The 15,964-nt window shown below is 47.5% G+C and overlaps 1 protein-coding gene across 3 annotated transcripts in view; it reads left to right on the top strand.

The window, feature by feature from the left end:
- Positions 1-15,964, top strand: part of unm_sa1614 (un-named sa1614) — a 46,428-nt gene that overhangs the window by 19,676 nt on the left and 10,788 nt on the right. For 2 of the 3 annotated variants that reach the window (XM_029248900.1, XM_029248901.1), the window contains exons 2-15: positions 3,835-3,907; positions 4,270-4,415; positions 4,946-5,020; positions 5,238-5,287; positions 6,888-7,017; positions 7,155-7,240; positions 7,704-7,779; positions 9,663-9,749; positions 11,020-11,120; positions 11,542-11,611; positions 11,972-12,059; positions 12,795-12,843; positions 14,447-14,610; positions 15,773-15,906. In XM_029248900.1, coding sequence (XP_029104733.1) covers positions 3,835-3,907; positions 4,270-4,415; positions 4,946-5,020; positions 5,238-5,287; positions 6,888-7,017; positions 7,155-7,240; positions 7,704-7,779; positions 9,663-9,749; positions 11,020-11,120; positions 11,542-11,611; positions 11,972-12,059; positions 12,795-12,843; positions 14,447-14,610; positions 15,773-15,906 — 1,329 coding nt within the window. Of the gene's footprint in view, positions 1-2,650; positions 2,733-3,834; positions 3,908-4,269; positions 4,416-4,945; positions 5,021-5,237; positions 5,288-6,887; positions 7,018-7,154; positions 7,241-7,703; positions 7,780-9,662; positions 9,750-11,019; positions 11,121-11,541; positions 11,612-11,971; positions 12,060-12,794; positions 12,844-14,446; positions 14,611-15,772; positions 15,907-15,964 lie in introns of all 3 variants that reach the window. The other variant, XM_029248902.1, reaches the window with a different exon arrangement.

The following is a 15,964-nucleotide window of genomic DNA, read 5'->3' on the forward strand; positions in this document are numbered from 1 at the left end:
TTTATTATTATCGGCAACCTTGTCGGTATGGATACCCTGGAAATGTATCTTGACAGATTGATGAGTAAACTGCTTGATTAGTCAGTGATTCAGAACAATGGGGTAAATTCCCAGCAAAAAAAAAAAAAAAAGAGGTGCAGCGGGTGGCATAGTGGTTAGAGCTGTCGCCTTGCAGTCAAGGAACCCCGTTCGGAATCCCACCTCCTGCTGTTGTACCCTTGATCAAGGTAATTACCCTGAAACAAGAGAGTAAAAATACCCTGTGGTATAAATAGGTAAGTCAGCGAAAGTAGCGTAACATTTTGTGTTGCACTGGAGGAAAACATCAATAAGATATGTAAAATATTCCAGTGATTCCTTTGAAAGAAGAACCTCTTGACCAACTGGACTCTTCTGTAACTCATACCGAGAATGTTTCTTAAAGTAAAGCTCTTTTATCCATCGCTCAGTCACAACATAGCTGATAAAGCACATTTTTAAGAGCTTTACAGCACATTTAACAGAGGGATTAAAAAAAAAAAAAAATCCATCCATGAGAAATAGTCAGTGTGGGAAAAACTAAAAATTATTCAGTGAGTCTTTGCGAGGAAGATGATTCACCAAGACTGCTGGGAAATTATGGAAGAACTCACTCCTAATGTTCCTTTTTATTACATCACAAGTGGGGAAAAATTGTCAGTTTGTTGACCCCTAAGGGCTGTACTGCAGTAGAGTGCAGCACTTCATCCCTCCAATTGCAGCAAATATGACAATAAAGCATAGTACTATTCATTCATGTGACCCCTTCACGTTAGTCAAATTTACACATTTATCCATTTATACCGCAGCGTGTTCTTTTACTGTATCAATTCAGGGTAAATACCTCGATCGAGGTAACTACATGGTGAAACACCTACGTTCAAACCCAAAGGAGTACTCAATGTGTGAAGAGGAATCCAAGGACACTTCAAGGTCGTGTGTCCACACCGTTGACAAGCAGTTGGTTTTCTCGTCTTTGGATGCCGGTTCTAATTTACAGGGCTCGTTGCCGTCGGTAACGCCAGAGCTGCGATCGACAGATAGTCGATGAGGGCCGGGCCTCGTTTATCGCAGTTCTGCGCCGCGGGTCTCCTCGTCACGCCCGAGACGCCCCGCGGCTCACGTACGCGCACGCACGTGTCCCATATCGTAGTGAAGAATTTGTCGCTGTGCAGTTAGGAATGTTCTGCTTTATATGGAAAACATGTTGTTTAGCCTCTGGCGATGGATAAACCCATTTGAGCGGTTGTGTAAACAGAAATACTATTAATTTTCCCACACTTAGTGCACGCAGCCGCAGGAATGCACATTCCACACTAGCTTAAACCGTGTTTTCGCGCATACCCGGGTTCCGAGGGCCCTGCATAATTGTGTGCAACACGCGCTTCCATATTTGCTATTGAGAAGCTATTTGGCAGAGACGGTTAAATGTTAAGATGGATTGCGGCCTCTTCCTTCCATGTAGGGAAGTGCCCTTATAAGGGCATCTTAATGCATCGCCCTTCATTCTGTGTGGTGTGTCGCCAGCTACAAAACACTCACTTCCGGTTTTTTTTTAATTTATTTATTTTTTTTCCCCCTCCACAAATGGAAAACATTAAGATCCTCTGATATTCCCCCACCCCAGACAGGCACCGTTTGACTGAATGTGACATTTACAGTGTGGAATGTAGTGTAATTTTTTATTACTGTTTGTTTTTTTTTTTTCCAGTGAAAATTTTTTTTTTTTTTTGCAATTATATTTTTGGGAAGATAAGACTACTAAATGTCATCTGCTGAGATTTTCCAAATGAATGGGACACAATCAAATTATTTCTTTTTTTTTTTTTTTTTTTTTTTTTTTTTTTTTTTTTAAAGAAAAGATATTCATTTTTACTCCTATAAACGTATTTCTGATTATGCTTTTGCCCATGAAAGACTTGCGGTCACACTGCGTGGGCCATTGTAATTAAAACAGAGCTCAGACCAGTGGTTTTCCTTCTTACCAAGCAGTTGGTGAGCAGGTCTGTGGTGAGGAACATCTGTGGAGCTGCTCTATGGAGATGTGTGGTGGAACCATTGAGAAAGTGTTCCCTCTACTTTTGAGTGCCTTTTGAACATCCTAACCTCAATTTATCCCACGCTGAACTTCTCCCTTTTGTTGGCTTAATCCGACCTGGACGTCTAGTTTGGCCGCCCCGAATGACCTCCTAGCCCCTTCCCTTCAATTAGCAGCCCTGGGCCTTGGTGTCAGATGTTTTCATGAGATAGCATTTGTCGGAAATCTTGCCGTTGAATCTGCATGTTACATCCTGACCTCTGCATTCTTTTCGTCTGCATTTCCAAGATGGGCTCGTCTTGTAATTACGAGGATGTTTCTGGGTTCAGGACGTTCTTTCCGTAGACTCCCCTATTCATTTCCTGGGACCAGAGGTCTCGGACACGCAGCATTTCCCACAACCCCCTCCTTCTTCCTCAGTCACAGGGTTCGTAGGTTGCCATTGATGGTCCGCGGTGGCCTTTGTGTGGTTGCGACGCCCGTAAAATCCAAAACGACCATGTGACAACAGTGAAAACACACTGCTCTTCAGCGAGACCGATTGGTGTCCTGCGAAGGCACAATGATGAGAAATTTCTGAATTTCCACATACAGCTGCACCCTCCTTTGGGAAAGGATACTCGGCTACTCAACTGCCAGAATCTGTTGATGACAAAGACCATCAAGTTCAATGGAAGTGAGTGAGCCAGATCGATTTTTAAAACCAGTGTACTTTCCTGTGGCCGGCGGGGTTACAAAAAAGGGGAACAACTAAATAACAAAAATCCAGACAGCGGCACAAAAACTGAAACTGACATTTATTGTGACACGGAAGAGGCGAGATGTATTTGAAGTTGTATTTGTGTTATTACACACATTCAATATTTGTTTATTTTTCTGATGCGGTCTTCTGGTTCAGTTGTGGTTTAGGTTTACCTTACAAGGATGCTGTGATTGGTGAAAGCAGGTACTGAGATGAAGGAAGTCGGGAGATGAAGGCTGATCTGAGAACAGAAAGGTGTGACTGATTTGATCAACTGCTTAAAAGTATATTGCACCACCTCTGCCACCAGTGTACAAGTAGAGCTTGAATGGAGGAGTTGACTGGTGATGATTTTACTCCTTTCTTTTTATCTAAGTAGCATGTAAGGGCAGCACGGTGGCACAGCGAGTAGCGCTGCTATCTCACAGGGTCTGGGTGGGGCGAGAGGGCATGGGTTCAATGCCGCTGAGTGTGTGTTTGTGGAGTTTGCATGTTCTTCCTGTGTCTGCGTGGGTTTCTTCCGGGTGCTCTGGTTTCCTCCCACAGTCCAGACATGCTGTTCAGGTTCACCCATAGTGTGTGAGTGACAGGGATAGTGTGTTCCGCTGATGTACGGATGAGTGACCCAGTATAAGTAGTGTATCTAGCAGTGTAAGTCACCACGGTGAATAATGTGTGTGGGCCGATAACCCCGTGTAGAGGTCATTGGAAGTCGCTTTTGAGAAAAGCATCTGCTAAATAAATGTAAGCAACAGATGGAGACAAATGTTTCTTTAAGCGGTTTATTAACTCAGTCCCATGTTTATGAAAGCTGGAGAAAAGTTTAATTTCTTTCAGAATGACAACCGTCTTTGGCAGACTGCTGTATTTGTAGAAGGTGACATTGCTGCCACATCCCAGTGAAGTTCTTTCCGGGGGGGAGAATTCCTTTTGCCCTTACAGTTGTGGTCCTTTTCATTCTTCTTTTTCCAATTCTGTCCCAGTTAAATCAATGAAAACTGATGTAAACTGGATGTTTATGTGTTTTGCCCCTCAGTCCCTGGACAGTGACAGGATTATATTACAGAAGATGAAGAAAGCAGCTAAGGCCAAGCACACCTCGGGCCAAGGTGAGAGTCCCAGCGTCCAGAGGAACCTGCATGAGCTCATAAAGGCAGAAGGGGAACCCTCACCCATGCCCACCCACGGGGTGTCCACAGAACATGTGGGATCAAGGATTGTGTGGATCTTGTGAAAAGAGGAGGAAGCTCCTGCCTCCCCTTCCATGTTCATTCCATCATTTAGATGATCACCACCTCTTGGTTGTTCATGCGTTTTCTAAGGTGAAAGTAACACGTATCCATGTTGTACAGGACATTTTGAAGACTAAAAAGTGAAAAGAATCATAACGCAAAGTTCCAGAACTAGTTTGGTTTCAAATTGACATGACTAATGCAGATGTATGTAATCCCCCCCGCTTCCCCTCCTCTAGACCACATCTCTCATCTGGAAGTGTACATCAATTCCTTGGAGAAGCTGGCTGTGAACTTCTGCACCAACGGGGAGAAGGAGCTGGCATCTGCTTTCAATAAGTTTGCAGAATTGACCAAAGAGCTGCTGACGCCCATGAAGAACCTGGTGAGGAACCGGGAGAGACCGGAGGCCCTTTCTCGTCTTTGCGTTTCCTCCTCGCCTTTGCCGTTGCGTCTCGGGACGGACGTGCGGAACGTGAACGGCGTTTCGGAATTAACCGTAACGATCCCGTTCTCCGGGAATGTCCGTCTTCATTAGTCATGCACAAGATGCGCTGTAAAACGCACCCAGCTCAGTAAGGGCTACATGAGTAAATGTATGTATGTAAGTAAATGTATTGAGGGCTTGTCATTTCAGGGCCTTTGCACTTAGTTACTCCTGTCCATCCACGGTTAGTGCTATTCAGGGTGTGTATAATTATTATATATTGGATGGCTTTGCAGACATATTTATCCGATATTGATATCCCGTTTATCTTCCAGTTCCTTAACCGCTCGGACGAAGGCGTCCCCTAAATAAATGGGCTTAATTAATAAGAGAGCTGCACCTTTTAGTTATGTTGAACTTATTATTCGTACCAGAACGTGTCTAGCGTGATGCTTTAATGTCACCAATGTCTCAAATGTCACCCACAGCTGAAGAGCATGCTTCACAACATCAACTTTTTCCTGGACTCTCTGGTCAAAGGGGACCTGAAAGAGGTTAAAGGGGTAAGCTCAAAGGTCAAAGCGCACGGGGATCGCCGTCTCTTCGGATGTACGACTTTCCTGAGCTGCTCTGCGCCTCGTTCGGTTGCGTTCCTTTCTTTTTGGTGCGGCTGTACGGGTGAGGCTAAGCGAGGCGTATTACCGCTCGCTGCCACGCGATGGCGTCGCCTCCAGCCTGCCGCCTCTGAAAACTGCACCCTGTTTCTCCCCCTTTGCGCAGGATTTGAAGAAGCCCTTTGACAAAGCATGGAGGGATTATGAAAATAAGTTGTAAGTAGCGCCGCCATACGTTTGCATTTACATTTATTTATTTAGCGGACGCTTTTCTCCAAAGCGACTTCCAGTGAATTCTATGTAGCGTTATGAGCCCACACACCTTATTCACCGCGGTGACTTACACTGCTAGGTACACTACTTAACAACAGCAGTTGAACCGATTCACCGGAATCCCTTTTGGAACTTAGTCCTGTTGTGTCTCTGAAGTTCAAATAAATATATTTGTATTGTTTGCAAGAAAAGGTATTATTGTCTTTGTCCAAGCTGTCTTACAATGTTGGGTAACTGACTTTGCTGTGATTTGTGCTGTTGTTCAGCAGGGTAATTTTTTTACCATATCACTTCAGGCTAAGTACTTTGTGGGCTGCTGGTAGTGTGATGGCTAGAGCTACTACCTTTGGACCCAAAGGTCACCGTTCAAATACCGCTTCCAGCTGTAGAACCCTTGAGAAAGGTGCTTACCCTAAACTGCTGCAGAGAAGTTACCCAGCTGTATAAGTGGGTAAATAGTTGTAAGTAGTTTAACACTGAAAGTTGCTGTGGAGGAAAGTGTCAGATAAATGAATAAATGTAAATGTACAGCTGGAAGGGGATTTGACTCAAAGCCCTAACCACTACTCCACCTGCTGGCTCAGGTTGAGCGATGCATGTGTGAAGTGGAGATCGTACAAGGTCCACTCTGGGAAATACGGAGTTTACAGGGGTACCGGCCCGTGTGAGACGAGGAAAATTATTTGTCTGATTTTTTTTCTTCCCCCTCCCAAAGCGACTTAGTGTGAGGTTTTCATTAGATGCTGAACAGTGATTTACCTGCAACATACAGCAGGGGAATTTTTACCGTATGAATTTAGGTACGTACCTGAGTGAGCTTCAGTTCCGTTGCACTGTCACGGGAAGCTTTGATTCTGCGCAGCTTTTGGAGGGAGTGGCGGAACTGTGTGACCCGGTCGAATTTGCGAGGGAGGCTTGTTGTGTTTTGGGTCGCAATGAGTTTTTCTGGCCTATAGATTCTGAGTCAACATGTCGTCCCTTGAAATGGGTTTGCAGAGTTAATGAAGGGAGATGCCAGTGTGGGGAGGTGTAATTAGAGGAGTGTGTGTGTGAGTGTGAGTGTGAGACACACCCCTGGTACAGCCCCAGCTCACTGGTCGCTCTACGGAGGGCTCATGGGTACTCCAGTAGCAGGTGGTGCGGTGATTAGAGCTGTTCCACCTTGGACTCGAAGGACACGGGTTCGAATCCCACCTCCTGCTGTAGTGCCCTTGGTTACGATACTTGCCATGAATCGATACAGTAAATATTACCCTGCTGTACGAATGGGTCAGTTACTGTAAGGTGAAATGTGTCACATGAATGAGCGAATAACCTAACGTTCGCATCCGGACACGAGCGCAGGGCCCCGGTCGAACCTGTGTCCGTCTCCAGCGAAACGTTTTCGGGCGAGAAACGATCACCGGAGACCGGTTATGAAATAACGTACGAAAGAATCGTTGCGGCGGAGCCGTCGCGGTCGCACGCGTTGGCCACGTCGCCCCCTGCTGGCTGCTAGCTCGTCTCTGAGCGCGTCCCGGTCGGCGTGTCCTCTGTTCCGCAGCACCAAGATCGAGAAGGAGAAAAGGGAGCTGGCGCGCCAGTACGGCATGGTTCGCACCGAGGTGAGCGGCGGCGAGATCGCTGAGGAGCTCGAGAAGGAGCGCAGGATGTTCCAGCTGCAGATGTGTGAGGTGAGGGTTCGAGGAGGAATGGCGGGCTCGGTTTCTCACCAGTGAGACACCCGTACCGTCGTCACGGTTGTCCCCGGTCGTCCCCCGGCCTGTCGCCTAACTTTGACCCCGCTCCGATTCCCCGGCTCCCCCTGCAGTACCTCATCAGGGTGAACGAAATCAAGACGAAGAAGGGCGTGGACCTGCTGCAGAACCTCATCAAGCATTACTACTCCCAGTGCAAGTGAGTGCCGTGTCGAACCCGTTGTCGCGCGTTGCGCTCGTTTGTTGCCCTGGCAACCGTAATGTAACGCTCACATTTAGGAACAGATTGAGTTAGAAACACGCTCTCGGTCCCGGTGCTCTTTCTAAGTTGAGAGCCCGGTTAGAAACGTGTTCTGTTAGACGTGTCTGCCCACGTGTCGAACCGTGCTGTGACGAGGCCCAAGTGTGAGTACGCTGTGGGGTTTTTATCGTGGTAAATGTGACTCTTATAGTAAACTCTCCACACTTTGAGCAGCGTGTCGTACCGGGGAGGGTGGCTCTCGAGAAGGAAGAGCGTCGCGACTCATTTGGACTCCTGCTGCCTTGGGCCACATTTCAGTCCTGGGGTGGTGGCGGTGGGGGGGGGAAGAGCGGGTTCCTTTATCAAGTGCCGTGCATTATGGGATTCCACCCAATCGTGTTAAACCCGTCCTTATCGTCAGCTTCTTCCAGGAGTGCCTGGCGGCCACGGAAAAGCTGAAGATGCACATCGAAGAGCTGACGGGAAAGCTGAGCCAGGCAAGTGCAGCCCATAATAACACGGCTGGTTTCCATGGAGATGGGGATCTAGTTGGTTTGGACACACACACACACACACAAAGCATTCATCTCTCCTCCACGGGGTAGTATAGGCAAATGCTTTCATGTCCTTGATAATGGAAAAGTTGTTGTAATTGTTATTATTACTATTATTATTATTATTATTATTATTATTATTATTATTATTTGATACCTTCCTTCAGAATGATTTACATTGTTAGGTTGGTACTGTAATCTACTTATTTACTCATTTATACAACAGGGCAATTTTTACTGTAAATTAGGTACAGTAGGTAAGTACCTCAGTCAAGGGTGCTACAGTAGGGGGGTGGGATTTGAACCCATGTCCTTTGGGTGCAGTAGGACAGTCCTAATCATGAAATCACCTGCTGCCCGCAACCAGAAAAACAGCTCCGCTCTGGAATCGTATCCTTGCCCAGCATTATCGAGTAATTGAGTTCCGTACGACCGCGGTACAGACACCAGACGCCCGTTTTTCCCTCAGACGCGTCATGTTTGTTTGTTTGTCTTTTCTAACATGATTTGTGTGTGTGTGTGTGTGTGTCCACATGAGCAGCTTCCCATTCGAGGCACATCCGTTGCGTCGGCTCTGTAGTCATGGCAACAGTAAACGAAAATTCGGCCAATGCATAGCGACAGCTTATTGATCTGTCCCCGTTTTATTGAATTTCACGGGAAGGGATTTGTTGTGGCCTCCATGTATCTTCAGGCTCTTGTTCGACTGTGTCTCGCTCCATGTTTGTCATTCTTCAGAAGCTCTCAGCTTAACCGCACATTAAACGTTTGCGTTCGCATTTTCTACAGTTAGCTAGGGCTCCTATCCTGGGAGACGGTCACAGTTGCTGTTGCAGAAAGTGTACTGCGGTAAAATAAGTGACCCTGTTTGTGTTTAGTTTACATTTGATTTACAGCCCCCTCCCCCGACTTAATGGTCCTAATTGGTTGTGTGGAACGACCGTTAGGTGGGGACCGCTATACGAGGGTCTGGTTACCATTTACCTAAAAGTAAAAGACAATGACTAAGGGTCGCGGCAGTAGGAGGAGTAGCGGTTAGAGCGGCTGCCTTGCGTTCAGAGGACCCAGGTTTAAATCCCACCTCCTACTGTATTTCCCTTGATGAAGGTACTTACCCTGAACTGATGCAGTTAAAAATTGCCCTGCTGTACAAATGGGCCAATAGCTGTAAGCAGCTTAACGTTCTAAGTCACTTTGAAGAAAAGCATCAGCTAAATAAATGTTTATCCATCCATCATCATCAACTGCTTGTCCCGAGCGGGGTCCCCATGGCGAACGAGAGCCTAACCCGGCAAAACAGGGCGCAAGGCCGGAGGGGGAGGGGACACACCCAGGACGGGACGCCAGTCTGTCGCAAGGCACCCCAATCGGGACTCGAACCCCAGACCCACCGCATAGCGGGCACTGGCCGAACCCACAGGCATAAATGTATATTATAAATGAATAAATGTAACAAACAGACAATGTAAGCAATAGGGCATATTTTATCATATTTCTGACGATCATTGCACAGTTACCGTTTACTTATACTTCAAACTGTACAGTTAATACAGAGTACATTTTTCCCACATTTTAACATTTTTACCCCAAGTCACTCCCAGGTTGGTTTGAAAGTCAGAAACTCGCTTTGGAGAAAAGTGTTTGCTAAATCAACAAATGTAAATGTGAACTCGAGAGTGTGCTCATCACTCTAACCTGGCAGTGGACGCACTTCTGTGTAGAAGAATCCTGTAATTCCTGACGGGAGGGAGGGGGCGGTCAGCGACAGACCTGGGGGGGGGGGGGACCTCGCACCCTTGTGCTGAGCTCGGACTCCCTCTCTCCAGATAAAGCACAGGCAGGATGAGGAGAAGAAGCGGCTGTGTTCGCTCCGGGACCAGCTGAGGCCCATCCTGCAGCCCGAGCTCAAGGAGGTGAGTCCGGAAACTTCCGTAGGTGTCGAAGCTAAATTGCTCGTGCTTTACTCGCGCTTGGTTATTAAATCCTGTTTTCTGTGTTCATACTTTCACTTGTAAACCTTTAACTTGAGATACCTGTATTTCCCTGCCGCGTGTGATGCAGTCCAGAAGAGTGAGTTTGATTTAATGTCCATTAATGTGTGGGCTCACAACTCGCAGGACCTGGGGGGGGTTCCTGTATGTTTTACATTATAGGCTTTTAAATATTGTTTAGACGTGTGAAGCAGCAGGTGGGACAATAGCCCTTTTCTTACTTATTGTAAAATCATAATCACTAGAGTGAGGATTGGTGTAAAAACAGAGCCCAAGTCCTGGAGTTGTGCTCCTGTGCCTCGTGTCCTCGTACCGAGAAGCGTGTGTGTTCGGCTCCCTGTGTCGGCGGCACACCGCGTTCACACGGAACGGTGCCGCACGCGGCCGCAAGCTTGAGCCCTCCCTCGCATGAGCGCCCCGCTGCAGCGCGTCCGGAAACTTCTTTAATTTTGTGCGTTAAAGCAGCATGTCTTCCAGTGTGCGTGTGTGTGATTCCTTCATACTGTTAACTGCATTTTCGGTGCCCTGTCTGCATGTGACTCGCTGCTGTTGCATTTTTTTTTTTCCCCCTCCAGTTTATTATTTCTAATTGCATTTCCTTCACTTATCTATTTTGTAAAAAAAATTTTTCGAACAAACACAACCTGTATTTTCCAGCCGCGCCGATAGATGGCAGTAAAATGCATCCAACCAGAATAGGACCGTGAGACCGCCTTAGTTCAAATCCCTTCCACTATATTTACAGCTCATAACTGGTGTTCTGGAGTACTGGTGAGCAATAGCACGATGAGGAAAGTTTTAGCCTTCTTGTTCTCCTGTCTGTATGACATATCATCATATAAATATTATAATAGAAAGTCTTACACTGTGTATTTTGAATTTATTAGAAGTGTCTGAGAATTTTGCAGAGCGTATCCAGCGAATAAATCAAGGGATGTGTGAACTTCTTAAGCTTTTATTGATTAAGAGTTAGATAATAGTGATAAAAGTGCCCGTTGTGTTTGTAACCAGAGGAGCCGGTATGATTGCACCTCAAAGATGATTAGTCTAAAGGCGATGTATTCAGGACCACCCTCTGTGGGGGCTGAAATCAGTCTGGGTGGCTACTGTAGGGTTTGTCGGACCACAAAGCCCCCAACCAAAGACCATCTTGTTCTCCTGGATGTAAGGAACGCTCTCTTGTCCACCGCAGGACTCGTTGAGTAAGCAGACCGTTTACAGTATGCACCAGCTTCAAGGCAACAAGCAGTACGGCACCGAGAAGATCGGCTACTTGTACAAGAGGAGCGATGGGTAAGATCCGTGGGTAGAACTTTGCTTCTTGCTCGAACAAGTGTGGATGAGCGCTTCAATTCATCATCACTCTACATTCTTTACAGTGAAGAACGATGCTCGGGTCATGAGTGCCATCTTGTGCTTCTCATTGGCGGCAATGTTCCAAGGTCTACAGTTTGAGTGCAAAACGGTTAACGGAGCACTGAGCTCCATAAAGTAACAAATATGCATAAATATTTAATAGTATAATAATCGTAGTGGATATTTAAAGCAGTTTCACAATTTGAAAACAAATGTCCACCCTAAAAATGTCAATTCCTCCTCATCGTGTTTGGAAAGAATTTCAGCATCAGATGCTACCTGTTGATACCGTTGTCTTCTCACGGGTTCGAATCCCTTTGAAAAGTGCTGAAATCCACCTGTCTGTGTGTCCTTCCAGGCTCAGGAAGATGTGGCAGAAGCGGAAGTGCATTGTGCAGAACTGCTACCTGACCATCGCCCATGGAACCGTGAGTGTCGTCCTCCAGATTTCCACCAGATGTCAGAGATCCAGATGTGGATGCAGACAACCTGGGAACAATGAATGAGCCCATTTAAAATGATGATGTAGACTGGGTTTGTGACTCGGAACCAGCATGGAACCTCGCTCATGATACTGAGGGATGGAGAAGGATGTAAACTGGTGCTGGTAGGCACTGCTTTTTCTGCATGATGGTGCTCTCCCAACTTGGAGGTAGACCTTCTCCATATGGCATGCTTAGTTAGTGATTCTCTACTGAAAACAACGATCAGCCATCAAGTACCTTCTTAGTTCCTCTTACGTTCTTATGAAACTCTTCCGTGTGACTGATCCATCTGTCTCTTCGCAGCCCAACAAAGCTCCAGCCAAGCTAAACCTCCTCACCTGCCAGGTGAAGCCCAGCCTGGAGGACAAAAAGTGCTTTGACCTCATCTCCCGTAAGTCCCCGTCTGCAAGGGCCCTGATTGAGGGCGCTCTTCATCCTCCGCCAACCATCAGCCCCTCTGCAGCCCACCTCTCCCCCCCGAGATCACTCTTGATTAAACTGATATCCATAATTTAGATAGTAATGGATATTGGTAATGTAGCACCTGGATGAGCCCAAGTGGCCTCGTCTGCGATTCGTGAGCAGAAGCTGCTGCTGTGATTGTGGGACGACGCTGTTAGTTATAATAAAATCAATCACTTTCTCATTAGGGGCCCTGCTTTAAATATGCGTGGGTGCGGTGATCCACGGTCACGACGGACCTTCATTATTAAACGATCTAATGAGAGTCCATATGGCCTGTAAGTCACCTTGGACAAAGGCGTGAGCTCAATAAACAATGATCAAACAACTATAATAATTCTAATGCTAAGACTAGCTACAGCATCCCTTGTCACTCAGATCCTCCAGTTTCTGTCTTCCATCGGTTGTTCCCGTCACACCTCGGGTCGGGAGCCGCCGACCGCACCGCAGGCCTCGGCGCTAATGGACCACAGGACCGGGGCCGGCTGTTTGAAACCCTTCGCTAATGATGCCGTTGTACTTTTGGCGAAGATCAGGTTGACTCGTTGAACAGGTCTGGAGGCCCTAATGAAGCTCATCAATCCTGACTCTCTCTCTCTCTCTCTCTCTCTCTCTCTCTCTCCCTCCCTCCCTCTTTCTTTCCCTGCCCCCCCATCCCGTTTAGATAACCGCACATACCACTTTCTCGCCGATGACGAGTGCGACTGCGTTGCGTGAGTAGCCTTGTTTTTGTTTTCCTCCCTCCGGGTCGGCCGCGCTCTCGTTAACCGTCTGCTTGATGCGCTGCGTCCCTCGGCCTCGTGCTGCGACAGCAAAGCAGCGCTTTGCGAGGAACGGACGCGCTCGACCGGCTCGTTTCCCGCCCCGGGACGTACGCACGGGCAAGTTTGTGCAGCGAGATGAAAAAGGGATTCCCAACCTGTCAGCTCTCATGAGCCTCACGCGTTGAGATAATAGGAGCCGCTGTAGTTATTAACCCTCCGCTCACGACCCGTTTACAACTTTTCCCTCCCATAATGCCGTCCTTCCATCCGACGGCGTTAAGGCTTCGCCGAACGTAAACCTACCGATCACCGGTTTCATTGTGCTTTGACCCGTTCTGCTCGACTTTTGTGCATGCGTGGAGCGTGCGGTCAGATCTGGGCAACCGCACAGCGTGAACGGGTGAGAATACAGTAAAGAGGAAAGTTCTACAGGCCGTGAACTCCAAAAAGAAGCACAGAGCTTGCGATAGTGACTAGGAACGAAGGTTTCGCTTGACACGAGGTGATCATTTGCGCTTTATTGTGATGCGTAATAAGCCGTTATGATGGGCCGCTCGCTCTAGATGTGCCGTGTTCAGTCCAAAGACGTGCTGTTGAGGTTCCCCCGTAGCGCGAGTGACGAGAGAGTGTGTTCCACTGCTGTATGGATGAGTGACCCAGTGTAAATTACCGTGGTGAATAAGGTGTGTGTGCTGGCAACACTGCATAGAGTTCGTTGGAAGCTGCTTTGGAGAAAAGTATCTGCTGAATAGATGAATGTTAATGTAAATGTTTAGGACGACGGCTGAGTCAACCTGCCACCCCCGCCCCTACGCTCATGCCGACTTTCCGACACGCGTGGCCAACATAACTGGCGCTTTCGCTAATTGGCTGCTAAATCTCATTAGCGCTGCTCGTTCGGCCGCGTTGCCGCGTCTTTCCGCCGGGCCTTGCGGCGTCGCGACGGAGAACCGAAGCCGCCGCGCGCAAACCCTCTGTGGCTCTTGAGCGCGTGAAGTTGTAGAAAAGCTGCAGAAAAGGGAATTCCCTATTTTTTTTTTAAACGGGTTTTTCAAAACGAATAATGGAGCAGAACCGGGTCACGGCAACACGGAGATTGAAAAGATCACACGGGGGAAACGTTACCATATTGTCGGGGCGGTCGTGTCGCGCTAACAAGTTCCGAAAAAGTGACCTGATCTTCCACGGTTATTCAATTATGATACAGATTGAATGTTACTTTCGTTAAAAACTTAACTTAGACACTTGAGTCAAACACGTCAGTAGAGTGAAATTCTGGCGCGAACCATAGTAACGATAGCAACGGAACACATTTTATACGTTATAACATTTTCTCTCCAAACGTGTAAGAATAGTCAACCTTGTTCCATAAGTTCATCCCTAGCAGAAGTGGGATTGTGGGTAACAGGAATGCAGAGGAGGGTAAATCGAAGTGTTTGCCGAAGAGCTCTTTTGCACAGTTGATTGAGAAACGTTCCGGCGAGCGTACGTCCTGCACCGGCCCGGAATTCCTCTTTTCAACCGTCGGCGTGTGGGGTCGGCCCGTCTCCAGGTGGATCTCGGTGCTGACCAACAGCAAGCAGGAGGCGCTCAACGTGGCGTTGGACGAGCGGCAGCCCAGTGGGGAGAACAGCATCGAGGACCTCACCAAGGCCATCACTGACGACATCCGCCGCATGCCGGGAAACAACGTGTGCTGCGACTGCGCGGCGCCAGGTCCGCCCGCCCCCTTGAACCGTTTCGAACCATGATTTCAGGGTTACTGTGGAGTCTAGATCTGGCAACCCTTGCTGTGATTTGTGGTTTGGGGTGTGTTGTGCCTCAAAGTGGAGTGAAGTTCCTTTCTTATAGTTTATGTTACAGTTCGGGAACAGATGCGCTCTTGGCGGACTGAGCCGGGTTCAGCTGTGCGTTTGTTTTTTTTTTTTTTTTGGGGTATGATGGCAGGGGTTTTGGCTTTGGATATTGGTTTTACGAAGGTAGTTTCAGCATCGTTCTGTTTTGAACCGTTGCAGTCAGTGTTTGATTTGTGTTTGTCAAGGTGCGTTTTTTTTTTATTTTTTTTATTTAAAAACACACTTTATTGAAAACTATTGGAGTTTTTAAAGAAGACTTGGCAACCTTTTCAGCCAGTGGTTGCCAGATTGTGTTCCTACATCTACTAGGTATCTTTCAGTATAGAAAATTCCACTCCAGTGTGTGTGTGTGTGTGTGTGTGTGTGTGTGTGGGTCCTAGGTTCGAACTGCTGTTGATACTGAACTTCTTCTTGAGTCCAGGCTCAAAAAGTACACACTGAGTTCCAACTGGAGCAAAAGGCATGTCCAGAATCCTTTTTGGGCCTGATAGGATGTTGCGTCTAAAGATTTAATCCGTGAAAAGCTGCCGTAAATGTAGCGTTTAATTCCGGAAATGGAAACGGGCTTTGCTCGCTTTCGTATTGGCTTTAGACGCGCTCTTTCGGAATGCAAGAAAGCGACAAATTAAAATGTTGAGGACGGCCAGCCTGGAGGTCCGTACTCTCTCTCACAAGTGTGAAAAGAGTGTTAAAGCCACGGCGACCGAGTGGTGGGGGACTGGGACGTGAGGACTGTGGGTTAATCAGCCCTGTGGATGGCGCTCTGCGGCGACTCTGCGAATGAGGGGAATCGGACAGGTGTCGGCTGCAATCTGGATTCATTTAAATAATTTATTCAGACTGACATTTAGGACCAGTATCTTTGTGTTTGTGTGTTTCTTTTAAAATGAAACTACTGAAATGCAAAATAGCCTCATACGAAATTTGGAAAGGGATTTAGACGAAATAACAAATGTTTGCAAATTCTCTCTTTTTGTCTCTCTCTCTCTCTCCCTTCTTCTGGGTTGGCATGATCCTCTCAGACCCCACGTGGGTGTCCACCAACCTGGGAATCCTCACCTGCATCGAGTGCTCCGGGATCCACCGGGAGCTGGGGGTGCACTACTCCCGCATCCAGTCCCTGTCCCTGGACAAGCTGGGTACCTCTGAGCTGCTGGTACGTCCTTGTCCCACTGTCACCCAGTTCCACCTAACCAGCTCCGCCCATACCACTC

Source organism: Scleropages formosus, chromosome 24 (assembly GCF_900964775.1).
Source record: "Scleropages formosus chromosome 24, fSclFor1.1, whole genome shotgun sequence".
Taxonomy (NCBI): Eukaryota; Metazoa; Chordata; class Actinopteri; order Osteoglossiformes; family Osteoglossidae; genus Scleropages; species Scleropages formosus.